The 25,158-nt window shown below is 42.5% G+C and overlaps 4 protein-coding genes across 6 annotated transcripts; all 4 read right to left on the bottom strand.

The window, feature by feature from the left end:
• Positions 1–382: 382 nt before the first annotated feature.
• Positions 383–4,425, bottom strand: cnga1a (cyclic nucleotide gated channel subunit alpha 1a). The gene is made up of 6 exons (XM_048255968.1): positions 4,261–4,425; positions 3,751–3,936; positions 3,217–3,369; positions 3,008–3,112; positions 2,823–2,929; positions 383–2,687 (listed from the first exon to the last, which is right to left on the bottom strand). Exons 2-6 carry the CDS (start codon positions 3,912–3,914, stop codon positions 1,159–1,161), a joined length of 2,058 nt encoding a protein of 685 aa, XP_048111925.1. The 5' UTR covers positions 3,915–3,936; positions 4,261–4,425; the 3' UTR covers positions 383–1,158.
• Positions 4,426–5,521: 1,096 nt separating this feature from the next.
• On the bottom strand, positions 5,522–8,322 carry enam (enamelin). Of its 2 annotated transcripts, none has more exons than XM_048268277.1 (8): positions 8,271–8,322; positions 8,074–8,134; positions 7,844–7,867; positions 7,616–7,681; positions 7,465–7,494; positions 7,130–7,153; positions 6,471–6,527; positions 5,522–6,255 (listed from the first exon to the last, which is right to left on the bottom strand). In XM_048268277.1, exons 2-8 carry the CDS (start codon positions 8,125–8,127, stop codon positions 5,827–5,829), a joined length of 684 nt encoding a protein of 227 aa, XP_048124234.1. In that variant the 5' UTR covers positions 8,128–8,134; positions 8,271–8,322; the 3' UTR covers positions 5,522–5,826. The 2 variants fall into 2 exon arrangements, with proteins under 2 accessions (XP_048124234.1, XP_048124961.1); XM_048269004.1 differs by having other exon boundaries at positions 8,074–8,179; positions 8,271–8,321.
• A 6,482-nt stretch (positions 8,323–14,804) lies between these two features.
• Positions 14,805–18,830, bottom strand: scpp5 (secretory calcium-binding phosphoprotein 5). Its single transcript, XM_048231614.1, has 11 exons — positions 18,540–18,830; positions 18,093–18,163; positions 17,878–17,943; positions 17,693–17,749; positions 17,368–17,421; positions 17,134–17,202; positions 16,797–16,823; positions 16,675–16,713; positions 16,468–16,524; positions 15,810–15,891; positions 14,805–15,085 (listed from the first exon to the last, which is right to left on the bottom strand). Exons 2-11 carry the CDS (start codon positions 18,150–18,152, stop codon positions 15,069–15,071), a joined length of 528 nt encoding a protein of 175 aa, XP_048087571.1. The 5' UTR covers positions 18,153–18,163; positions 18,540–18,830; the 3' UTR covers positions 14,805–15,068.
• A 777-nt stretch (positions 18,831–19,607) lies between these two features.
• scpp7 (secretory calcium-binding phosphoprotein 7) lies at positions 19,608–22,700 on the bottom strand. Of its 2 annotated transcripts, XM_048232779.1 has the most exons (10): positions 22,664–22,700; positions 22,410–22,475; positions 22,269–22,313; positions 21,426–21,470; positions 21,264–21,308; positions 21,067–21,120; positions 20,485–20,598; positions 20,380–20,430; positions 20,012–20,056; positions 19,608–19,829 (listed from the first exon to the last, which is right to left on the bottom strand). In XM_048232779.1, exons 2-9 carry the CDS (start codon positions 22,461–22,463, stop codon positions 20,015–20,017), a joined length of 450 nt encoding a protein of 149 aa, XP_048088736.1. In that variant the 5' UTR covers positions 22,464–22,475; positions 22,664–22,700; the 3' UTR covers positions 19,608–19,829; positions 20,012–20,014. The 2 variants fall into 2 exon arrangements, with proteins under 2 accessions (XP_048088736.1, XP_048089577.1); XM_048233620.1 differs by lacking the exons at positions 20,380–20,430; positions 20,485–20,598.
• Between the last annotated feature and the right edge of the window lie 2,458 nt (positions 22,701–25,158).

Below are 25,158 nucleotides of genomic sequence, written 5' to 3'. Positions count from 1 at the left end.
ATTTCACAAAAGATCAGACAGGTACTCAAATATTAATGCACTCAAGCTTTATCTACAGAAGATGAACATTTAAAGCCTGGTATAAGGTCTGATGGGCTACCCCAGTTAGCCCATAGCTACCCTATAGCTAAAAGAGAGCTATAGGCTAAATGGTTTAATCAAAGTCCTTTTAGGCAAGTCCCTCCACTCGGCAGCCATGTTGCAATGCTTTTTGGGCACTCATCAGGCATCCTATTCGGCAGAAATGTGCATGCGCAAGGCCTCACCACACCAATCTTGCTCCAGCGGTGATTTCACAACAAATGATTGGCACGATGTCTTCACAACACACCATATGATTGGCTCAATGTATTCACATCACACCACATGATTGGCTCAATATATTCACATGTCGACGTTTTGCCGAGGAAGGGGTGGGATATGTGTAACCAAACAAACTAGCCACATGCATTTCTATGGAGGATTTTTTGAGTGCTCTGTCTCCTCATTAGAAAGTCTCTGGTTTAATCCACTTCCAGTGAATCAATTTATTGTTGATGTTAAAGGTCATCTTATTAATATATCGACCTATTGCATAAAAGCTGATCACTGAGCTGTATCACTAAATATTGAATTACGTTTCTAAAGTTTTAAATACTTTGGATGCATTTCAGTTGGATGCTAATACTTTGCAGTTTGTCAACATTTCACACACAATCATGTCCCATCATAACTTTGTTGTTTCAAAGAAGACAGACATTATTACATCACATTTATAATTGTTGTGGCTGTTGATTGCACTAAATCAGAAACACAAAGACTAATGTAATTGACTAATTAAGGAACTTCCAAACAAACCGCATGGGTAAGTCAGTTGGGCAGTGGTATCTGTGATTTTGCTTAGTTTACAGTTTGATGAAATATTGCATAAAACTTAAAAAAAAAAAACACTGAAGAAAACAGACCATAGACCATAGACATGTAAATTCTATGATGAAATCTCAAACAGCACAAATACATCTCTGTGATGGCATTGCCATATTTTTACATGCACATTTTTATGTAATTTCATGCAATTCATGCATTGGTAATCATATCATATTGGTAATCAGTTCTTTCTTAGTCTTAGTTTTCTTTCATTCTTAGTCTGTCATTTATTGTTTATATATTTGTATGTGTTTATTTTTTCTCCTCTTCCTCTTTCTTCTCCTCCTTTTCTTCACCGCCTTCACCTTTGGCCTCCTCCACCCCCTCCTCCCCCTCCTTCTTTTCCTCCTCCTCCCCTTCCTCCGCTGCCTGCTGGGTCTCCCCCGCTCCAACCTCGGCTCTTTTCTGCTCCTCCTCCTCCTCCTCTGATTCTTCCACCTCTTCGCCCGAATAACGTTCAATTTGGGCGATGCGTTCCTTCAGTGCCTTTCGGGCCCTACTGTGGTCCTTCGACACCTTGGAGAGTTTAGTCTTCAGCAGCTCTATGCTGCCATACAGACGGTTCACATTGCCCTCCAGGTCCTTCTCGTCCGGCTTCAGCTTGGACGGGTCAAGCTCGATCAGGTTGTCCTTCATGAGGATCTGCCGACCTTTGTCCTCCAGCATGGCCTTGGCATCGGGATACTCGGTGAGCGCCTCCATCAGGTCATCTTTGGAAAGGAGGAAGAGATCTGAGTAGCCAACGCTGCGGATGTTGGCTGTCCTGCGGTTGCCCGCCTTGCTGCCCTTGATTTGGAGGATGCTGATCTCCCCAAAATAGCTTCCCTCGCCCAGGACAACAAACTGCGTGACCCCGTCATCGGCCACCACGGCCAGCTTGCCATCTTTGATAATGTACATCTCCCGGCCGATGTCGCCTTTCCGGCAGATGTAGTCCCCTGGGCTGAAGACAACGGGACGCAGCTTGAGCACTAGCTCAATCAGAAGTCCGGCCTCACAGTCGGCGAAGATACGCACTTTCTTGAGGGTCTCCAAGTGCACACTGATGCCAATCTCCGCCCGCAGCTTGTCCGGCAGGTACCGCAGCACCTCCTGTTCGTCCTGTGATCGGTTGGTGTTCCACAAGTAGTCAAACAAGGTGATGACACGCGACTCCAGGTCCTTGCTCACCTTGCGCACGTGCATGTACTGTTTGATGTTATCGATGCGCGCCTGGAATTTGGCTCGAGCTGCGTTCATGTTGGAAATCATGGACGCCACATTACCTACGATAGTGGCAAAGATGAACACGCCTGCCAGGAAATCGGCGGTGTGGAAGAAGAACTCAGAGTCAAGCTCGGGAGGCGGCATCTCGCCGATTGTGGTCAATGTCATGGTGGACCAGTAAAGGCTAAATGAATACTTCGTCAGCAGCTCTCCAAACTGCTTCTCTTCCAGCGAAGGGTAGACCCAAGGGTCTGAGCCAAAGCCAATGGCCTTAGAGAAGGAATAGTAGAGGCAGCAATTCCAGTGGGTGATGATTATGATATACATGACCAGGGTAGAGATGCGCAAGATGTTGGGGAAGTTGGTCTTGGTCTCCATGCGCTGCATGAACTCAAATATACGGTTGATCCGGAGGAGTTTGTTCATGCGTATCTCGGGGTAGTCGAGACCCAAGTAAAAGTACAAGAGATCAGTGGGCAACATTGAAATTACATCCAGTCTGAACTGTTTACTTGACATGTATTCAGCCAAAAGCTTTTTTTCATCTTTTACCAGTAGGCCTTGCTCCAGGTAACCTTTTGAGAAATGCAAGCAAACATGTGAGCCACTCCTTTTCTAAAAACAAATATCAAATACCAAACATACATACCGTCAGAATAACTTGTATGGGTTGCATTGGGAGTTATAATCTTACTCATAGAAGCAGTTACCTGTCCTTGTTCTCACGGCTATATCAGCCAAGTACACCAGGTCAGCAGTGTAGTCCAGAAAGAACCAGAGGTACAGGTTCCTGTGCTGGAATTCCTCAAAAGATGCTCTGAAAGGCAAGACAGACCATAATAAGCTCCTGAGGTTTCCCCTAAGACCATCTACTCATTAGTGTTTCAGACAATACCTCACAACGATCACGGTCCAGTTGTACATGACAGGGATTGAGATTATGAAGAGCCAGTAGTTGTACAGGCTGCTTCCTGGGTTGATAATGAATGGCTCCTTTGGTCTGAAGAAAAAGAAAGTCGGTTTGTGTGATAAGAATAATGATGAGGAATTGTGCTGAAGGTCAATACCCCAATCACTTTCCATTCTCTGCATCAATGTACACACCCTTCTTTCTTGTCTTTGTCTTTCTCTTTTTCCTTCTCTTTTTCCTTGTCCTTCTCTTTTTCCTTCTCTTTTTCCTTCTCTTTTTCTTTCTCTTTTTCTTTCTCATCTTCTCCATTTTTCTTCTTTACTTTTTTCTCCTTCTTCTCTTTTTTCCTACAAGACAGAGCTCAAGATTAATTAGCCATTCACATCCAGTCTGAATACACCGTTACATAGCACTGGGGGAAAAACTCACTCTTTCTTCTCCTTCTTTTTCTCCTTCTCTTTCTCATCCCTGTATAATGAGAATAAAAGACAGACAGGGTGACAGTCACATACTCATGTGAATCTTAATATCTCAACCCAGTTCATATCTGTTCCAAGCCTTACACATAAAATGTAGTGTTTATGACTTTCATGTCTTTCATACTGTAGTGTCTGTACCATGATACATATTTAAAATCTGAGAGACGTCAGGTCTAAAATAAATGACTGCATCATGAAGTCATGGCATCCATGTTTATGGCTATTCATTCTTGAGAGGGGGATACTCACTCTTCATTGTTGTTGTTATTGTTTATGTTATGGGAGTCTGTGGCGCTGAATGATCTGTGGCGCCGAATGGGTCTGTCACTGGCCTCCTCTGCCTCCTCAGACATATGGCGAAGGACTGCGTGAGATGGCTGGGTAGCCCCATGACCACTCTGAGTAGATGTCATATCTGCCAACTTGTGTGGACACCTGAAACATACGTGTGGGGCAAAAATCACCCACAGTGCAGTGGTCCCTCGGGATGACTGCTATAGCATGACGTAGTATATTCAAACAGGCTAGAATTCATCTAATATGACTATAGCTATATCAAAAGAGGAACAGCATTCTTTGTGTGTTAGCATGAAGCTGAGGTTCATGGACAAATTATGCTCAGAAGCCCTCCAGGGCTTCATGTAGATGTTGTCATGCTCTCTGATGTCCTTGTTCTGTGATCATGAAACACTTCTGGTTTATTTAGCCTTGTGTGAAAATTAATAATGCGCATACCAAATAGATAGCATCATAACTCACCTGTAGCTAGGTCCCAGAGCAATCCCGGCAGCCAGACGGTCCTTACAACGCCCAGGGGTGATTCAGCTATTGAAATTCAACACAGCCCTATGAGCGAAACTGTCCATTAAATTCCATGTGCTGTGAGTGGGGGTGGGGGGGAAGGGGAGATATTTTGACCTGTTGTTCCACTGGCGCCTCGGCGGTTGGAGTGGCTGTCCTGTCTGCACACCACTCTGACCCTCTCAGGGATTTGGAGATTACAGAGATGGGGGAGAATGACAGTGGCAAAGTCACAGTCTTATCCATCTGCCTCCTCCTTTGTGTTAGGGAGAGACAGGCCTGTGCATTGATTATAACTGAACAGCGATAGAGAAAGGAGACCATCATAGTAGTGTTATCAGAAGATGCAGTCTCTTGACAGTTTGTTATTTTAAACACAGAGAGTCTTACACTCTATATTTCTAACACCTGAGACACAAAGTGATCCTGACACCCAAGACACAAGATACAACAGGTATTTTTTGAAGTGAGTGCGAGTGTCAGTATCTCACAGCATTGACATATTGGTACTTTCCTGTCTCATTTATTAGCGTAAATGAGAGAATACCATTTGGAAACAATATGAAGAATAGAAATGCATCTGCATTTTCCCCCTTTGATTTATTTATGTTAGATGTTTAAACTTAAAGTGCACCAATAAAAGGCCTCTAATCAACTTGCATGTACACTTCATAGGGACACTAAGGCACATGGCTGCACACATACTTTATGGAACTGGGTCTCTGAACTGCAAGTCTCCACATGAGGAGTTCTGTTGGCCAGTGGGACAGGCACAGGAGGATTAACTGAGACACACCCGCCCTGTCAGCACTCTGCTACAGATCCCTCTGATCGTATTAAAACAAGCTGCTACTCATCTACCCTCCCATCTCACGCGCGCACACACAGACACACACACACATGCACACGCACGCACACACACATGCACACACACATGCACAAACACACACTTGCACACACACACACACACACACACACACACACACACACACACACACACACACACACCCACTACACCTCAAGGGTGCAATCCAGAGCTTTCTGTCTGTAATGGGTCTCTCACTGCACTGTATAATTGGAGTGTTGAAAAGCTAGACTGGAGTTGTCAACTGTTGTCAAATAGGCTTCACAGCAATTGAAGGGGTTGAGGTCTTTTTGTATGCTTGTTTCCCTTTAACTGCGGTGAAATTGGATGGAAAAAGAGGGACAAAAACAGGAGTAAAATCATTTGTATGGTGTCAAAAGATATTTATTTGCAGAAAGAGAAGGGTGGTTACAGAAGGTGAAAGGTCATCAAATCTAGACTGTAGGACAGCACCACCGAATCACAGAGTCCTTTCCAAGGTCCCATAGCAAATGCCCTATAGCCATTTAATCTACTGTGTCAAACATTGCATGAGGTTCAGATTCACATGCATTTATCCAAAGGCTCCCGGCTTATGTCATCTTCGCTGCAGCCCACCCTTGAGGCCGGCTGGTCTCAGGTGGGAGCACGGAAGGACGGCCGGTGTGCTGAGTCTCCATCTACAGGACTGCCGCTGGGGCCGGGTTGGTGTCAATCTCCACTGCCAGTGGGGCGCCCTGGAGGGAGGGGTCCACAGCCGCCACGGCAGCGGAGGCCAAGGCGACGGCGTCGGCGGCAGCGGCATCCACGGCAGCGGTGGTGTCCACGGCAATAGGCACGTCAACCTCCACAGCCACGGGGCCAGCAGCGACGTCCACCTCCACCATGGGGCCGGCGGGGGCAGCGGCAGCATCGACGGGAGCTGCGGCGACGTCCACCTCCACCACGGCGGGCTCAGCGGGGGGCGCTGCGGCGTCTGGGGCAGCAGCCTCGGCTCCAGCCTCAGCGGCGGGCTCGGCCTCTGCACCCTCGGCCTCCGCACCCTCCGTCTCCTCCGCCTCGTCAGAGTTCAGGGGGGCTGCGGGGGCAGCACCTAAGGCAACCTGAGGCTGTGTGTGTGTGTGTGAGAGAGAGCATATGTGTCCATGTGTGTGTGAATGAGAGGAGAATGGGAGATAGAGAGAGTGATAAGAGAGAGAGCCTAATTAATAATCACTGGCATAATTAAGAGACCGGTGTAAAAAGATAATTAAGCAGTTAAAACCCAATCAGGAATGTAAATATGTTATTGTAAATGTATCGTAGAACAAAACAATTATCCTACCCCTTCCTCCTCCTCATCAGAGTTTAGAGGAGCTGCTGGCTGACTGAACAATGGTGCCTGATAATAAAAAAAAAAAAAAACAATAAACCAAAACATGATAATTCACACAAGTGCAAACACACTAATGTACGTTTCAAAACAGTGCACAGTTTGTGCTTGGAGATCAAAGCCCATTTGCCCCAGACAGAGAGAAGTGATTTTAAAGAAATGGCAAATCTCTGAAGTGTTGCAGTACCTAGGGTGTTGTGTTCAGATTTAGAGCCGTAGGAGGAGAGAGCGAGAGAGGAAAAAAGAGAGAGAGAGTGAGAACGAGAGAGGAAGAGAGAGAGAGTGAGTGAGAATGAGAGAGGAAGAGAGAGAGAGTGAGAACGAGAGAGGAAGAGAGAGAGAGTGAGTGAGAATGAGAGAGAGAGATAGAGAGAGTGGGAGTGAGAGAACAACACAAAAAGTGAAAAACAAACAAATCTATTAGATCATGACAAACAGCGCCAGGCACAGAGTTCTATTGTGGGCTTACAGTACACCCCTGCCACAGGGCATTGTATCCACAAATCCATTACCTAATGGCATCCCATTTCAGAGGTGTAAATGGGCTACTAATAATGACTGTAATATGGCTAGGAGGCATTCTCTCCTGGTGCTTAGCGGTTTGGTCTTACCATTTGGGCCTCGGCTGGTGCCACCTGTGAGAACAAAAAACATTCCACTGAAACGTAGGTCTTGAAAAATGTTCTGCATTGTAGAAGTAGCTCAATATTTGCTACCTTCACAATTGTGTTACTCTTTAGCGCATGCATGTTAATTGTAACTTATGTTAACTGGGGATCACTTCCATAATTATTGATGTTTTCTTATATAGGGTCATGCTGTTCAACAGTGGCACCTAGTGGCTTACATTAACTCTACCCTAAATGCAACATTAATGGGAATACCAACAAATGAACCCACTGACCAATCACAACACTCAAATGTGGATCAATTGAATTAAACCTACAGGTAGTGCTGGGACATCTGCTCCAAGTCCCTACAACAGAACACAATATACCAGTGATGTGATATGTCAATCAAAATCAGACGCACAATGTCGATAAGATGATATTTAAACCCATTTTATGACCCATTAGACTGTGTCAAGTAGAGCTTACCTGCCTGCCTAGCATCCTGTACAGCTCCATCAACTGCACAGCAGTGTTGGCATGGGCTGCAATTTGCTAATAAAAAAGACACCAAACATAAGCTCATCTATAGTTTCTGTATCATGGTTATGGGATGGTTAAGAGAGAACAATTTAAGATGTTGGTCAGACTATATATCAGACTGTATCATGATGTACACACATCAACCCTCGTGTATATGTCATGTTTGAGTCTTACCTCACTGCTGCCACTCTCTGGGGCCTGGAGAAGAGACATTCACAAGAGAAATATGTGAATGTTTAAACCCTGAATATGCTTTGGCCATTCAAAAATGTTCTAATGTGCAGTGTAATAAGCTCTACTCAAAGACTACTTCTAGTCAAAGACTATAGCTCTACCCAAAATCTAGCTCTACTCAAAGACTACTTCTAGTCCAAGACTGTACATCTGCTCAGAAATGAACTTACTGGGGCAGCCAGAGTGTAGCCCAGAAGGCACATCAAAAGTGCAGGAGCCTGCATCTTCACACTGAACAAAATAATAGAGGAGGTATGGAGAAGATTACACTGCACCCTGGAGAAAGTCATACAAGTTTGAAAATTCCATCAGCCAGCACAAGATAGGATTTTGAAAATAATAATTAAAAAATCCTTGTGAGTCTTACCTTTTTTGTTAACTGCAAGTGCAGCTGAATTCAGACAGTTCAGTGATTGAGATTGAAGCGAATAACTAATTGCTGGGATGGATACAATTTATACCCTGCAAACTGCTCAAATCAGCCAATCGTGTGTAAGGATGTAGAAAAATGTGAATTCCACAGTAGTTCCCGCAATTGCCCTTACTCCTCAAAAAGCGCCCAGGTGGGTTTTACAAGTCTTAATGACCTCATTATATTTAATTATATACTCAGAGATTTTGCTTAGTGTTCAACTCTTCAAAAGTGCCAAACACATGAAACGTTTTTTCTCTCTCTCTCTTTCTTTTGCTTTTTTACATTTCAAAAGAAAGGGATTAGGTATTTGCCTGACAGTTACTTTAAGGGTGGCGACTTTCTAATTTCAAAAAGGACCACAAAGGTGGTCTTTGGTGTTGTGTGCCAAGTTAATATGTTTGAAATGCATGAGTGTGAGATGACTGGAATGGGTGACTGTCTTGATTTGAGTTTATTTACTGCTTTGTGGTAAGAAGGCAGCTCTTCAGCTGATTCTGCCACAGATTGCGGGAATGACAAGCAGAGGAAAGAGTGAGAGGAATACTCGATATTCGAGACACTGCACTTTCAACACTTTCATTGTCATGTGCAATTTTTTTTCTCTCTCTCTGTATGTCTTTTTCTCTTCAAGAGTCGGGGCTTGTTGGGATCAATATCTCGTGTGCTGGAGGGGACACTAAATCCTCACTCAGCTGCTGTCTCTATCTGATAAGACTGCAGATACACGGTGCTGTCAAATGGGGTATTTTTTGCAAATGTCTCCAACTGAGCACTGCCACTTGAAATGTGATGATCCCTGCTAGCTTGTCAGGAAAAGATAACCATCCTGGCGCCTCCTTGCTTTCTGCTTTGGTCTGACTTAAAAGAAACAGAAAATAAAAATGTTTTATCTTTATACAAGACGTGTCTCCTCTTTTGGGGTAAACATAGTGATGATTAATAACAAATATAAAACTATAAAGTATGAAACTAGAAACTAGTGTTTCATTTAAAACATATAGGTAATAAGCTCATTGATACTCACACTTACCCATCAGTTCAAAACTGATGTGTGTTTTCTTGTCTGTGTCGCTGTGGTAAACACTTTCCTGTGATGTTGGTTGATGAAATACTGCGAGCAACACATTCTGGTGGTTGGGTTGTGCTGCTGGGTCATCAAAATCAAATTTTCCAAATTACCACAGAAGATAGCGAATAAATAATATCACATCCACATCCATACTTTCTTCATTTGCCTTTTTCCCTAAATGTGCTTTGGATGTATTTCTGATGACTGAATTCGGTCTTGGAATTCAGTCGAAGCAAAATTAATCAAGGATTAATCAGGTGAATCAGTTCAGTGCCCCCTGTGATTTTCTCTCATTTCTCAAATTGTAGATAGCAGTGGGGGCTCAACGCTCAAGCATCTCCATCTACAATCCGAGACCTCAAATCCCAATTTAATGAAAGTGATGCACAGACAACAACAACAACAAAGAAATGCACAATGATTCCATTCAATAGCGCTACAGATAATATACATTTTGTGTGTTTTTGGTCTGTATTTGATTGTGGTAAAATTTGTAAATGTAAATTTATGATTGTTTCACTGCAGACCAATGAACTCACATGATCAGGCATGTTTCTTCAGCTCTGGGCAGAGGGCTCTCGGTGTAAACTGAAGAACAGTGACAATCTCAGTCCTCACTTGGTCAGTGATCACTGATATGGGTGTACACTGTAAAACCTGACAAGTTAACTTTACTTAAACAAAATGTGGAAACCGATTGCCTGGAAAAAGATGAAAGAACCTATCTGTATGAAGTTATACTAAGCATTACACATTAGCAATACATTTACTAGCACACTTTAGGTAAGTATTACTCTACTCAGTTAACTTCAGTTTTGAAAACAGAACAAACAACATTTAAGTACACTGAGTATACTTTAGTACTGTTAAATTGCCTCAAATAATAGCAGTTGTCATAACTCACTCTGTCAATTCTAATTAGCTAACTTGACAAAAGCATGGAAACAGATTGCCTGGAAAACAACAAAACACATAAAGTCTGATTGAAATGGCACAGTGTGCTGCACTCTTGTCTTATAAATCCTATTTTACTCAACTAACTATTGAAGTTCAGCTAACTAATATGACATTTCCCACAGTGCATTACCCAGAATGCCACAGCCTCGGCCTGCATTTCAGAGATCACATTAATCCTTACTGAAATTGAAATTGGGCAGGTCAATGTTAATTGTGAAAGTAAGGAGCAATGGCGAGTCGGCGTCTGCGCCTTAAGTTTGTGATGTTTTGCCTGGTGCGTGAACTCCAAAGGTTGAGTACAGTAGGAAAAAAAGCAGAGGCGCACTCAAGGGCTTGATTCTAATACAAATTTGTATTGAGGTATACCTGTATTTGCCGAGGTATTTTCAACAAGTCTACAGACAAAAAACTGGGAAACAAACATTTCGGGCATAGCCCTTTATCAGTGTCTCCATTATGAAAAGTAAACATATATGAATATATACCAGCATGGAGAGTACTGTGTGAGGGTTACTTCTTCTTCTTCTTCTTCTTCTTCTTCTTCTTCCATATGCATTCCATTAAAGTCTTGGCCATGGTTTGAATCCTAGAAAACAATGAAATGTTGACCTTCTTGGAGTATTTGTCACTTCTATTGATAATGTTCAGTAAATGAACAAACATAAAAAGATGTGGATTTCAACAAAGTGGAAAAGCCCAAGGGAGTGCAAATGTAAAACCATTTATTTAAGACAAATTAATTTTACTTCTAGTTAAAACGTATGCATCACCACTATATGCCCTCAGGTTTAACAATGCAATTTATTCATTTCATTGTGCCTCCACTTGGCAGTTATAGCATGTATGTAATATGTTAAATTAAACTAAATGTAAATGTTATGTAAATGGGTACACTACTGGCTATGGTATGCATGAAGAGCTGGACCACAGCTGGCTGTAGCTGGCTCCTGTCAGATCATCTCTATATTTGGTAAATTGTTTTCATAAAGATTGTCAAGATTATACATATATCTTTTGTTAAAATAAATTGCCTTTCATGTTGGATTAGTCAAAGTCCATATACTGTATTCCACAATTAAATTCAGTCTATGACAGGATAAAATACAGGTTTACATATAAATGTAGCGACATATTCATTAGGCATCAGAATTAAAGTCTGATCATATTATAAAGTGATATGGCACTATAAGATTAAAATTTACACTTAAATGTTAGTTTTCGGAATAGACAGACCTTTTTCAGAATCACATTAAAAAACTGGCTTCATTTTGTCTCAGAATAGAAGCAAGAAATCAAAACAAGAACATGAAACATTCACATAGTTTGTCAAAGGCAACACCCATCCAATGGTGTTTTATTGGATGATTTTGGAAATGACAGGTAATTGAATACAACTTAGCGGGGAATTACAGTATACTGTATCTTTGGCCAGACATGGAAAGAAGGGAAGTTTTATTAGCGACATCAAACATCAACCATTTCAACTGCTTGGGAAGCTTTGGACTTGAGGCTATTCCACTCATGATATGGCATGTTGGTACAAACCCAGCAGCCAGAACGTGACAACCTGAAATGCTAAAGAAGGCCCCATGTTGATACATATGACAAGGAGACAGAAGTCCTTCACTCTTCTACAATTGCAACAGTTTGTTTGGAGAAATACAAAAACATGAAATATGAATTAGGCCTTTGAAAGGCCTCTGGGAAGAGGTACAGAAGCCTGCGTTCCCGCACCACCAGACTCACCAACAGCTTCATACACCAGGCTGTTAGGATCCTGAACTCTCTCCCCCCTCCACCCTCAGCTACATAACATCCTGGACTTTTAGACCCACAATGGCTGCCTTGCACTACTCCACTTGCACTACTCCACTTGTACACTTGCACACTTGCAACTTGTTGTTGTTGTCCTGTTGTCCTGAACACTTCTGAACACACTTCTGCTGCTCTTACATAACTTGCACCACTATGCCACTTGCATACTTAGGTCAAACAAAACTACCTCAGCCATTTATTGGCCTGACCTTTGCACTACTATATTGACTGTCTACTGTATGCACAATTGCACAATTTCTACCAAATTTTGCTGCTCTTATTTCTTCATTGTATGTGCCTTCTTATTTTTACTTTTTATATTGTTTACTTGAATGTTATGTTTGTCTGTGGACCTAATTGGTAAAATATGTCTTGTCTCCACCGTGGGATAGTAGGAAACGCAATTTCGATCTCTTTGTATGTCTTGACATGTGAAGAAATTGACAATAAAGCAGACTTTGACTTTGACTTTGAAACAGTGTAACAGAGTTATGCTTTTAATTATCACCATTATATACTGTAAAACTAGTATTCTAGAGGCAAACACTCTCTGACAAGGTATAGTAGTTGGTCATGTTTACCTGTTAGCTGCAAGCACCTCTGGCCTGTGTCTGCTTTTCAAGTATATTTTCCATCTTAAATTGTATTGCAAAATGTATCAAAGATCAAACGGCTGATGCTAAAATGCAAAACTGTTGAGCAACTTTTGTGAAATCAATTCCAGCAGTATCTCTACACTGACAAGGTGAGCAAATTAAATCCGTGCTGCAACATAAATTGTGAGTAAAGTTTAAGTGTCAGGCTTAAAGGGTAATCTGTCCCCATTCTCACCTAATAGAACAGCAAGCTGTATTAGCCTACATCACTCTGCTGTGAAAGGGCCAATCCGATGAATAATAGAATCATTATTGCCAAAACACAAGTATGCAGTATAATAATAATTATTTATAACAAAGGATTGGTTCTGTTTTTTCCAGCAACAGCCATACTGTACACATTTTCAGCACACTAAATTCAGTTGCAATTCTTTGTGGTCTGGCTTGACTGGCCATCCTTTCCCACTGTGCATATGGCCCTTATGCTGATGATATGCAAGGCAAATTTCTGAGCAGTGACGTGTGCATTCCGTTTGTGTTCTGTCTCTGATATTTTACGCTTTTGTGAGCATTCATACCAGAAATGTCTCTGATGCGGTGCTGCTGCAGCCAGTCTGCCTATTAAAACATCTCTTCACTGTCTCTTTTGGCTGAAAACGCTTCCGACTCACTTGCCTGTCATGGCTAGCTAGCTCAAGCCGCGCCTAAGACATGCGTGTCACGCAGACATTGTGAGCTCTCTAACCTGTTAAAGGTGCCCTGCCACATCAAAACCGTGAATCTAAAATTAGTTAATAACGGCTGTCATGTTATGGACGAAACCTACTAGCTGTTAGCCAATCAGAGTCAAGCAGCTTAGCTCGTTGAATATTAATGAGAACTGGTGCAAATCGAGCCAAGTCTTCATGCAGGCTTTCAATTGAAGTTCCATGGTAGAACTTCAAACATTACCACAAAGTAATGAAATACGTGTGGCAGGGCATCTTTAACATTGGCACCGATATGAAAACGGACATTAACGCAACTGACACACAGTCGCCACGCATCAGGTGTGGTAAAGGCTGATTTAGACTGGCTGCGTGGCGTGAACGTGGCGTGTCTGTTGCGTGTCAGTTGCGTGGCGGTTGCGTGGCGTTTTCTATTTCTTTGCACACCAGAAACGTGTCTGAGGCTGCGCTGTGGCGGCCCCTCTGCCAATTAAAACATCTCTTCACTTTCTCCTTTGAATGGAAACGCTTCCAACACACTTGTGTGTCGCTTGAAAAATAGGCATCGATCCTATTTCTAGCATGAGCACATTTTCGGCAAGGCTCGAGCCGCGCCTAAGACGTGCATGTCACGCAGGTAGTGTGCAAGCTCTAACCTGTTAACATGGGAGCCAAAATAAAAACAGATATGCCACGCAGCTGACACACTCACGCCACTCTGAATCAGCCCTAAGTATTGTGGTTCTGGCATGTTCCCATTGATATTGACCATTTTTTCCCTAAAGAACTTTAATCATCAGTAGGCTAGGCATATCTTCATGATCATCCAGTCAGAGTATATACTCTTTTGATCCCGTGAGGGAACATGGAACTGTATACTGTATGTGGTTGCCCAGCAACATTTCTCAAAAAGTTTCCCCATTTATAATCACCTTTAAAGAGTAGGTGCAGCTGAGAGCTGTACTGAAGGAAGAGCTATACTAGCAGTGTAGGCAGATGCTATTTGCACCCTGGTGGTAGCCAACTAAGCTATTCGTACATAGTGGGTATAGTCAATGTGGTTATTTGCACCCAGGTGTACAGCATGCCATAGCAGAGACAATCACCGGGTGCAAACAATGGGGGACAAACATCAGGACTGCCTATGCATAGGGCCGAGGATCTTGTGCTACGCCCCTGAGCGCAGCTACCGTGTTTTCACAATCTGTATACCTTTCCACCCTCACCTCCGTTTCAGTGAGGGTAGAAAACAATCGCTTGACTGCCGGCAGCAACAGCACTGATAAACATTCTGGTACATTTAAGTGTTCTTCTGATAGACACATCACTACTCATACAAGTATTTGGATGCTCAAATTTATTAATAGTGTGATATTTCACATAAGAAATTAGCTGCAGTTAGGCATTAGTCAGTATAATCAGTGCAATAATAACATTGTTTCTAAAAAAGTATCTTCATAGCATTTACATGCTTCTATGGGTAAAAATGCAAAACACAACACATCTGGTCATTTATGCATACTAGTAACAACAACAAATATAATTTAAATTAAAGATAAAATATTATAGTGTCTTCAAATATCTAGTAAACATTCAGGTTATTCCTTCACGGTAACGTTCCTCCTGCAAGACAAACAATAATACTTTGAATCTTTGATCAATCACTAGGTTAAATATGTCAAATATACCACACAAACATGGCTTGAAGGTTCATATATACCATGTCTGTACCTCTGTGTGATTTAACATTTCCACTATAAATAAATAAAGTCAGCTCTTCTCAGTGGGTGTGCAAATGCGATCACAGCAGTGGTACTTACAATATAGAAATCAATACAACTGTGTGTGTGTGTGCGTGTGTGTGTGTGTGTGTGTGTGTGTGTGTGTGTGTGTGTGTGTGTGTGTGTGTGTGTGTGTGTGTGCGTGTGTGTGTGTGTGTGTGTGTGTGTGTGTGTCTGTGTGTGTGTGTGTGTGTGTGTGTGTTTGCATGTGAGTGTGTCTGTGTGTGTGTGCATGCATTTGTGTGTGTGTGTGTGTGTGTGTGTGTGTGTGTGTGTGTGTGTGTGTGTGTGTGTGTGTGTGTGTGTGCGTGCGTGCATGGCTTGAATGTTCATACTGTATGTACCATGTTTGCACCTCTGTGTGATTTAACATTTCCACTATACATAAATTAAGTCTTCAGTGGGTGTGTGTGTGAGAGCAGTGGTACTTGTAGAAATCGATACAACTGTGTGTGTGAGAGTGTGAGTGTATGTTTCTGTGTCTGTGTGTGTGTCTGTACACAGTGAGTGGTAAACTGGAGACAGCACTAATCACATGGATGTGTGGCAGCCCCACTGACACTGACCTGCCTGGGCCTGCTGGGCCTGCTGCTCCTGCTGCGCTAACTGCAGTGTGTCCTGGGGTTGGAGTGGCTGGTACGGTGGGACCTGAAGCACACAGCAATGGAACACACCACACACCCCATCAGTGACCTCCTCACACACACCTCATACATACCTCTCTTACTCACACAATGGCTGCTCATTAACATTCTATTCAGATGGTTCATAAGTTTCATTTTCAAAGGGTGTTCGTTTCCCTGTCTGTTTTGTCTGGACTTTCTTTCTCTTGCTTTTCTGTCAGGCCAATGTTTTATAGCAATGTATGCAACATTTTTAATTTTGTTCTAAATGGACAAATATATCCTTTTATTTTCAAGAAACCTATGAGATACACAGCTATCTTTTTCAGACACTGTAGCCGTACAAAGGCAGAAAGTTCATGTTCTTGAACAGAACACTGTACTGCAAGCATACAGTTCCTCGACTGAGCTCAAAGCCCACCATATGAGGACTGGGGGCCATGCACACTATACCGTCATGGCATTGAATTTTACATTCCCTGGTGGACTGACCTCTCTCTGGGGTCAGTAAGGCAGGGGATGTCATAACACAGGAGGGTGAGTGCAAAAAGCCACAAAGTTACAAACACAATCTGCCTTTTTTGTCAATCTCATAGCATACCTGAGGAGGCTGCTGAGGAACAGTTTGTGGTGGGACAGGGAAGTTGAATGGGAAAAGCTGCAAGGAAGGTAAAGTTTGTCATTTGAGTAGGTGAATGTGCAATTTTGCATTTTGGAATTGCTCTCAAAGACATGTATCTTTCTGAAACAAAAATAAAATTACAAAAGAGAAATAACAGAGAGAGAGGGAGAGAAATATGTCTCCTACGTTTGTAGCTGGGGGCATTTGTGGAACATTTGGGAAGTTCTGAAACAAACACAAACATGTATTAACATTCTTTACAAAGAAAGACATCACACAATTCAAAGGTTAAGAAAGAAATGTTTTACCTGCTGCCCGAAATCATAAGGGTAATACTTGAAAACAACAGAAAAAAAGACTTGAGTTACCACCTTCATCAGACTTCAGACATACTGTAATTTTCTAAAAGTGGGACATTACTGATGTTTCCTGAGAGATAGACGTCAGTGTGTCTGAGGGATTAAAGTAAACTTTAAAGCAAACACTTTCCCCATCTGCACTTAATAAGAAGAACACACACACACACACACACACACACACACACACACACACACACACACACACAATTGCACTCATAATGAGTGGGTAGTTAGTGAGGTTATCCCCTGTCTATCACTGTTATCACGGGGGTAGAAACATACATACCACTTCTACACTCTTGCGACCAGGGGCTTTGGGTATGGAGTACTTGATGAAAGCCTGTGAACGATATACCTGTAAGGAAGATAAAAGTAGAGAGAGAGAGGGAGAAAGAAAGAAAGAATGGGAGGGAGAGAGAGAAAGAAAGAGAGAGGGAGGGAGAGAGAGAGATGATGACATTCACCCCTAATCATAATCCATCTGAGAGGCGCTGACAGAGTGATCCTACTTTATACTTACAGGGCCGTTGGGCGAGCCTCCTGCAGGGTTGGTGGGGTACCGCTGGGGAAATACCTAAGGAGGAAGTGAACCCAAGTCAGCCTGCCGACATGTCACTGCGCTGCACGCCATGATTCCCATGTTTGAATTAGGCACCACAGGTTAATTGTTCCCGGTCAAATGGAACTGACAGTGTGATGGAAATGACAATGTTTTCATATGCTACTCTTGCATAAATGAGGAGAAGATCTCTTTACAAACACACACACACACACACACACACACACACACACACACACACACACAAGTGTGATGGAAAGTTAAATGTAGAAGACGGTGCACATACTATTTCCATGCTGACTGGGGCATTGAAGCCTGGCTGTGAGTAGTGAACATTGTTCCCCTATATGAAAGCAAAGATCAAATGAAATGGCATTCATACTATCCAAAATGTCCCCCAATGTTTTACTGTATTGTTTGATACAATGCCAGAATTATTTGACATATGCCCAGTCTGTGCATGTAATTTACCTGTGTTGAAGGACCCGATTGTCTTGGACTGTCATACTGAGGAAGGTAACTGAAGAATGGCCCAAGCTGTGAAAATAGTACCGTTGTTTAAAGGAAGATTATAGTAAATAACATTCACCCCAGACCTGGTGTACAGATGAATTACTTTTAGCTACATTTGCAATTCAACTGAAAATATTTGTTTGAAGTGGCACACAAGCCTGGCCTCTACTTACAGGTGCAGCTGAAATTGCACTGGCGAAGCAGAGACAGAGTACAGTGGTCCACATGGTCATAATAGCACAAACTAGGGAACAGAAAAAGCCATTGTAATGTCAGGATCATTTAAAAATCACCTTAGCACAGTTTAAGTAAATAATACAAAAGAAGGTTCTGCCGTTACAGGGAGGCTACACCACGCATATATGTAGCGGTCCATTTGCGGAGAATCTGCAGCAACAATTAGCTTACACTGTAATCAAGGGAACTGGCTACACCAGACGAGATAACGGTGCGTACGGAATCGGAAAAATTAGACCAGTCTTCTAAAACTATTGTTACGCAAACAAAACACTTCAGATGCGGACCCGGTGGAGCCCGGGCCTTAGACTCAACAAGCTTGAAATCTAAACAGAGAATTGTAGTATAGTAGTGCAGTACAATATAATATACAGGAGGCCTACCTTCTTCTTCTGAAAGGCAAACGTTTTGTTTGAGGTACCACGAAATTCCAATGGTCTAAATGTGAGCCTACGCTTTTGCTTTTAAACCTTTGATGGTCCATATTTAAACCAATCCCATGACGATCTGTTCTTTGGTCACTGGGTGTGGTCAGTATTTAGCAAATGACCAGTGGCGAGAATCTGCCTCCTCAATAGCTGGTCCTATATGCTGACACAGGCATTTGAGTCACTGAGATGACCATGGTTTGTCATTCATAATCATACACAACAGGTGCACCTATCAGCAAGTTTCTTGCCAACACAGTTGGTTTCTATGTTCCACTCAGAAGATATGCATAATTAAGAATCATGAGCCAAGCCAAGTTTTTTGTCATCTTGTCTAAAGTTAAACATTATCGTAGGTTCAAATCTGTGGGTCAGTTCAGTGGTCCCACATAACTCCCGATAATTCTGTTTCATGCACGAGACAATTTGTTGATGGAGTGATCTGCTCTGCTCTGCCCATCATTTGAAATTGGGGCCATGGTCTTGCAATACAAGTCAGAATTCATCAGTTTCTCATGTACATACTGTAGCAGCTTGCTTATTGGAATAGCAAACAAGTGAAAAACATCCAAAAACTAAAAAACCAAACCAAAAGCTATTGTACCAGCTAGACTTATTCATTAATGTATCGTTAAATGTGTGTGTGTGTGTGTGTGTGTGTGTGTGTGTGTGTGTGTGTGTTATCGCTATATAATTCAGTGTTGCACCAATTACTTGAAGGTACGCTTAAACAGTTCATAAATCAGTAATATCTAATATATCAAAGTTAATGTGTTTTCAAATTTGATAGATGTGTTTGTATAAATTAATAAACAAGTGATGTTTCTTGTTAACAATATCATAGTGCTCTTTGTGCACTCCAAGATGTAGTTATTTGGGAAAAAAACAGTTGTTGTCTGCTGCTAAATCTTTAACTCCGTTGTGCAATCTGATATATTTATCAGGCACCTTCCTTGACACATCTCCTTCCTTTGGCAGCCAGAGAAGGTTATTTCCACCCATAAATAAAGGAAGGCATTCATATGACAGATTCTAAGATTTATTTTTTAAATCTGTCGAAACAAACTACAGTATACAAAATGGTAACAGAAAGAGCTTAATGGCTTCCTGTGGGAACCAGGAAGTCAGAGTGTAGCACCACATTGTCGTGAATGATCAGGTTAGGAAAGAGGAAGCAGCTATCAAGGTCACATCTTTGTTTCCGTGTCTTGGATACCAGTGTCAAGGAATTGGCTTGGCGAGTGTCTGAAAATTAATACAAAACAAGTCTTAAATCTCTTTAGCTCTACATATTTTTCACTTTTTGATTGTTCTCTTTTGGATGTCAGCTTTGATTACAAATATACTTTTGACATATTATCACAGGTGTATGGGCCCTTGTAAATATTGGACAGTGTTAATTTTGAAGCAAGGATGGATTGTCTTACTGTTTACTCATCCTCCTCATCATCATCATCACTGGAAGGAGCCTTCTGTAATAAAGACAGTGAGAGAGAGAGAGAGAGGAGAGAGAGGGGGGGAGAGGCACATGTGATTTAGAACAAAATATAGGACTTCACTGGCTCCTCACCTAGTAACTCAAGCTAATCAACAGTGCCACCAAGTGGCAACAGCGAACATGTGTCAGGCCTGAAGACTGGCACTGCTACATCTTAGCCATCTAGCAACCTGCACATCTGCACAGACAGTTCCATTGCAACAGCAGCAGCATTTTCATCTTTTTCCTCCCAACCATCGGTTTGTGGCATAAAATACTCACTGTGTATCCGAATATGACAGGTGGAGGTGTACTTACGGCAGGGGCTGCGGGTGCAGCGGGTGCAACAGGGACAACAGGGACAACAGGCAGGGGACATTGCAGGGGTGCAGCGGGTGCAACAGGGACAACAGGGACAACAGGGACATTAGGGACAACAAGGACATTAGGGACAACAGGGACATTAGGGACAACAGGGGCCGCAGGGGCCGCAGGGGCAGCAGGAGCGGCAGGGGCAGCGGGGGCCAAGGGGTAAAACTGGGGGGCAACCAAACAGAAGCACTCATGTTAATCAATGACCATCTACAAATAGAAATGGACACGGATGAACTAAACGTGATGGACAAAGGGGCAGCAGGAGCTGCAGGGGCAGCTGGGGCCAAGGTAAACTGGGGCAACAGGGACAACAGGACAACAGGGACAGGGTTATGGGGACAACAAGGACATTAGGGACAAACAGGGACATTAGGGACAACAGAGGGGCAGTAGGGACAACAGGGGCACTTAGAGGCGCAGGGGCAACAAGTTACAACAAGGACATTAGGGACAACAGGGGCAGGGACAACAGGGGCATTAGGGACAACAGGGGTAAGGGGCAGCAGGAGCGCAGGGGCAGCGGGGCCAAGGGGGGGGGGGGCAACCAAACAGAAGCACTCATGTTAATCAATGACCATCTACAAATAGAAATGGACACGGATGAACTAAACGTGATGGACAAAAACTCACAATCTCAACGCTCTCTCTTCCAGCGGGCTGAGGGATCTCCTGCTTCACGAGGACCTATAAGACAGGACACACACACACACACACACACACACACACACACGCACACGACAAAAGATGATACGTGCAGGTAATCTTAAGCCCGTGGTCTTTAAGTGTGTGTGTGGGTTTGAATGGTTCTGTTAAGTATGAGAACTCACCTGGGGCCCACCAGCAGCCTGGGCAGCTCTCAACGCATCAAGGATCTGTACGAATCACGCACCGCATGAGCACAGCGCCAACAGGCCACAAAAAACAGTTTGTACAAAATACCTCAATAAACAACAGTCCCAGATAATGAATGGATATTTATGAGTACTCACAGACTGCAGAGAGGACCCTGATACAGCAGGTGCGGCACCAGCTGCCTGTCAACATAACATATTCCTTCCTTTAAACCAGGCGCACAGTGGAATACACTTCCCAATGTTTCACATATATTGCTTTGTCTGCTTACAGTTTTTTTCTACCTAACACATAACAATCTAACAGGAAGTAACTTGATTTTCGTTTTTCAAACACAACCCATCAAAATGCCATACTAAATCACCAGTGCTTCACTCTTTCTCTTCACATGTGTAAACACTCATTACTTTACTGAACACCATCCAATCATTGCCTTAGTATAGGCCTATGAAAAGATATACTCTCTATATAGATAGACCTTTTCAATCTGCTCCTATAGAGGATTTCCGGTTGAAATGTTCAGAACCATTGCCTATACTTTGAAAGGAAAATTACAGTAATCGGACTTTAGCTTACAGTAATGTTCTACAAAAAGTCGACTTTATGTAAATCTTGTCTTTTTTACTCTATTTTTGTTTCTCCCCAAGTACCATTCGCTCAATCATTTTCTCTGTCCCTCCAGAAATGCCTCAGGAACGCTTAGGAATGTTTGTTTCTGCAGTTGAAGGGGTCTATAGCCCCTATATAGCCCCCTATTTGCTTTAAAGATGTGTTTATGACATTTTGAATGTTGTGTGTAATTTTGCTGGAGATTCGAGGTATTTTGCATTTTGTGTGAGCAATTGTGGGTTTTGTGTGTAGAGTTTTGAGAAATAGACATAGAGTTTTGAAAATGTGTGTAAACAGTTGTAAAAAACTGTAATATGATATGTATGTCTGTCTGCTTAATATGATATGTTTGTTTTCATATAGCTACTCACCCCTGGAGCTTGTTTAATCTCCACCTGAATGTAGGGAGCAAGCTGCTGCAGAAAGAAACAGGAATCGCATGAATAGAGTCACATAAACAGATATTACAATGCTGAGCTGTGTCCACTCGCTGTGGTGTCCAGTCTACTTACAGGAGCACAGAGTGCCATCCCCACCATGCAGGAGAGAACAATAATGGCTTTCATGGTAGAACGTAGCTGCAATGAAACAACAGATGTTTGGTAACACTTTAGTCATCAAGTCTCAAGTCAAATTGTATTGCAATGTTTCAGTTACTACTTTTAGCATCTGTGCTCTAGTCTGTTTGAAGCAATGCTAATTGGTCCTCTGAAAGGCGTTTCATATTTCTTAAAAAATGAATATTTCTCAGTAAATGCAAACTTACCTTTGGTTTGGTATGATCAGAGTGAGTGTAGGAGGTATGTGAGCTGACTGAATTGGTTTGGGGGGAACATCGCTCCCTATTTATTTCATTTGTGAACAAAAGGGCATCAATTTTTGACAGGTGTTGGTCACCAGCCAAATTTTGCTCTCATTTTCTGAAAAAGTGCTTTGACAGCTATTGTATATCTTGTACATCTTCACGGAGCAGTTTGGCTTTGAGTATAATTATAGAAAGCTGCTCAGGCAGAGAACCTGTGCGGAGATTGGGCAAGAATATGACAAGGAAATGTCATAAATCATTTGCTGGAAGGTAACTGAGGTCAGAAATGAAACAACCTGCTTTCAGTCCCTGTCAATCAAAAAGTTGAAATAACAAATGCACGGTAATTATGGAGGAATGGATATAAACCAGCTACAGTACTAGTAACATTTTGCTGATGAAATTTCTGTCTGTGCTCTTGTCTCTCGAGCATTAATACTCTTTAAGAAAAAAACAAACAAACAATCAAAACATGTCAAGTTTAATTGCATATAAAATACATAATCCCTTTGGATATTCTGAAGGTGAGATCAGTGAAAACGCTCTTGCAAAATTCATGAGCAAGTCAGGAATTTGCAACATGATTTGTGATGTTGCCCACAGACAACATGGAGTAGAACCCAACTGAAATGCTCCAGAGATCATACCAACACATACATTTTTATTTTTATTCATTTATTTATGTCATATATCAATATATTTTTTTCCAGTGAAAATACATTCTGCAGAATGTAGTGAAAGTATTTGAACAAACAGACTCTATATGTCTCTTTCAAGGGTAGTGACAGGCATATCACCAACCATCACACACAAGAGGTGCAGTAGAGAGAATACATTAGTAAATGCATAGCATACACTATGTGTGTGGTTTCAAGAATGTGTGTTTGAGTCAATGATGGACTAGTGTCAAGGATGTGTGTGTGTAAGCCAAGGCTGTGTGTGTGTATGTGTGTGTGGTGTCAAGGATGTATGCATGTGCCCAGGCAATGTGTGTGGTGTCAAGGAAGTGTGAATGTGTCTCAATACTACAATTCAAAATGAGAATACCTGACTTATTTCCTTTACAATATTACATTTAAATGGATGTTGAATGGGACAGCAGAGACAATTCAATCCAGAATACAATTTAAAAACTATAAACTCATGTACTGTATATTCACCAATATGTTAGTTCAGAGATTACTTTGGTAAAAGTGGGCTAACAAAAGCAAATCATGGAGTCTCTGCCCAGCGAGCAAACATTCTGAGAAACCTGCGCTGTACTGTAAATCACCAAGTTTAAATGTATTCTTAAAAGCTTAACATATACTACACACATAATGTTTAACATAATCTACACACAGTTAGATGGACATTTGGTAGATTGGTCTAGGATCAGGGCTGTGAATTGTTCATAGCACTGGTGCTACCGAGGTTGATAGTTTTGTTGCACAATTCACAAAATCTCTAGCAATGGTAAGTAGTTACAAACACCTCTTATGTAGGTTACACTAGAAAACACTTTAAATTAGGTGCACCGGCGCTAAGCTGATAAATCACCCATAGCAAAGACTGATTTTTTGTAGCATGTCCTACATATATGTAGCACTGTACAGCCCTGAGGGTGCAGGACTGCTAAGGGGATAAGGCCCCCATGTCTGTCTCCATGGTGTACTCGTTACAGGATGCCCCAGTTACAGGAGGTTCTGATGTGAGCACCTCTGCAGGACGAATGACCAGGTCCACATTTGCATCATCGGTCTGATGGTCAGTGACGAGCATCCACTCTGCAGTCGGCGTCACAGCAGGGGCCTGAGGCTGGTCCAGGCTTGCTGGAGTGGCATCGTGGGAGGGGATGGCACCCCCTGCAGGCACCTCCACCGGCACAAGAGCTGGATCACTGACCATGACCGGGGGCAACCCTGGCATTGGACCAATGGGCAGAAGAGGGCCGAGGGGCATCAGTGGGTTGACGTGCATGACAGGGTTGACGTGCATGATGGGGTTGAGAGGCTGAGCTGCGGGGTTGGTGGCTGGACGCTGAACCCCAAACGCCGCCATTCTGGCCTGCTTTAGGGCAAGGGAGAGAAACAGATTGGTCATTCAGCTTACTGTCTGCAGTCTACTGATAGTTATTTGGTCCGGTAACAAAGTATAGGAGCTGGAGCTGAGTTCAGGAGCTGGGCTTGCATGCAGTAGCCAGAAAGCTTGTGGGTTCCTAGTTGCCACCATTGTAGAGCAATTACCCAAAGTTGCTCTGAGGAGACAGACCCTTATAATAATTGACATACTGTCTTGATGTCACTTTAGGTAAAAGCATCAGCCAAATGAAAAATAGAACAAGTATTTGACTTGCACTTACTTCAAGCTCCTCAGAGCTGAGACCACCAGATGTCCCAACCTATAACGACAAATCTGTCTTAGTATCTCCATGTATTAGTTGTTGGCAAGACAAGTCAATTCATTCAGTCATGTTT

The sequence above is a fragment of the Alosa alosa genome, chromosome 1 (genome assembly GCF_017589495.1).
Source record: "Alosa alosa isolate M-15738 ecotype Scorff River chromosome 1, AALO_Geno_1.1, whole genome shotgun sequence".
Classification (NCBI taxonomy): domain Eukaryota; kingdom Metazoa; phylum Chordata; class Actinopteri; order Clupeiformes; family Clupeidae; genus Alosa; species Alosa alosa.
The sequence above is the reverse complement of the archived record's forward strand: the minus strand, read 5'-3'. Positions and strand labels throughout refer to the sequence as shown.

Coding starts and splice junctions, on each gene's coding strand:
- cnga1a (XM_048255968.1), bottom strand. CDS start 3,914: ATGACATCTACTCAGAGTGGTCATGGGGCTACCCAGCCATCTCACGCA. Junction 2,930..3,007: donor TGGACCGTGATCGTTGTGAG/GTATTGTCTGAA, acceptor CTTGCCTTTCAG/AGCATCTTTTGAGGAATTCC. Junction 2,688..2,822: donor AGCCGTGAGAACAAGGACAG/GTAACTGCTTCT, acceptor ATTTCTCAAAAG/GTTACCTGGAGCAAGGCCTA.
- enam (XM_048268277.1), bottom strand. CDS start 8,127: ATGCAGGCTCCTGCACTTTTGATGTGCCTTCTGGGCTACACTCTGGCT. Junction 7,495..7,615: donor ACAGGATGCTAGGCAGGCAG/GTAAGCTCTACT, acceptor GTTCTGTTGTAG/GGACTTGGAGCAGATGTCCC. Junction 7,154..7,464: donor CAGATGTCCCAGCACTACCT/GTAGGTTTAATT, acceptor TTGTTCTCACAG/GTGGCACCAGCCGAGGCCCA.
- scpp5 (XM_048231614.1), bottom strand. CDS start 18,152: ATGACCATGTGGACCACTGTACTCTGTCTCTGCTTCGCCAGTGCAATT. Junction 17,944..18,092: donor GTGCAATTTCAGCTGCACCT/GTAAGTAGAGGC, acceptor CTATTTTCACAG/CTTGGGCCATTCTTCAGTTA. Junction 16,824..17,133: donor GTCGCAAGAGTGTAGAAGTG/GTATGTATGTTT, acceptor GTTGTTTTCAAG/TATTACCCTTATGATTTCGG.
- scpp7 (XM_048232779.1), bottom strand. CDS start 22,463: ATGAAAGCCATTATTGTTCTCTCCTGCATGGTGGGGATGGCACTCTGT. Junction 21,471..22,268: donor AGATTAAACAAGCTCCAGGG/GTGAGTAGCTAT, acceptor TTATGTTGACAG/GCAGCTGGTGCCGCACCTGC. Junction 20,057..20,379: donor CTGCACCCGCAGCCCCTGCC/GTAAGTACACCT, acceptor TCTTTATTACAG/AAGGCTCCTTCCAGTGATGA.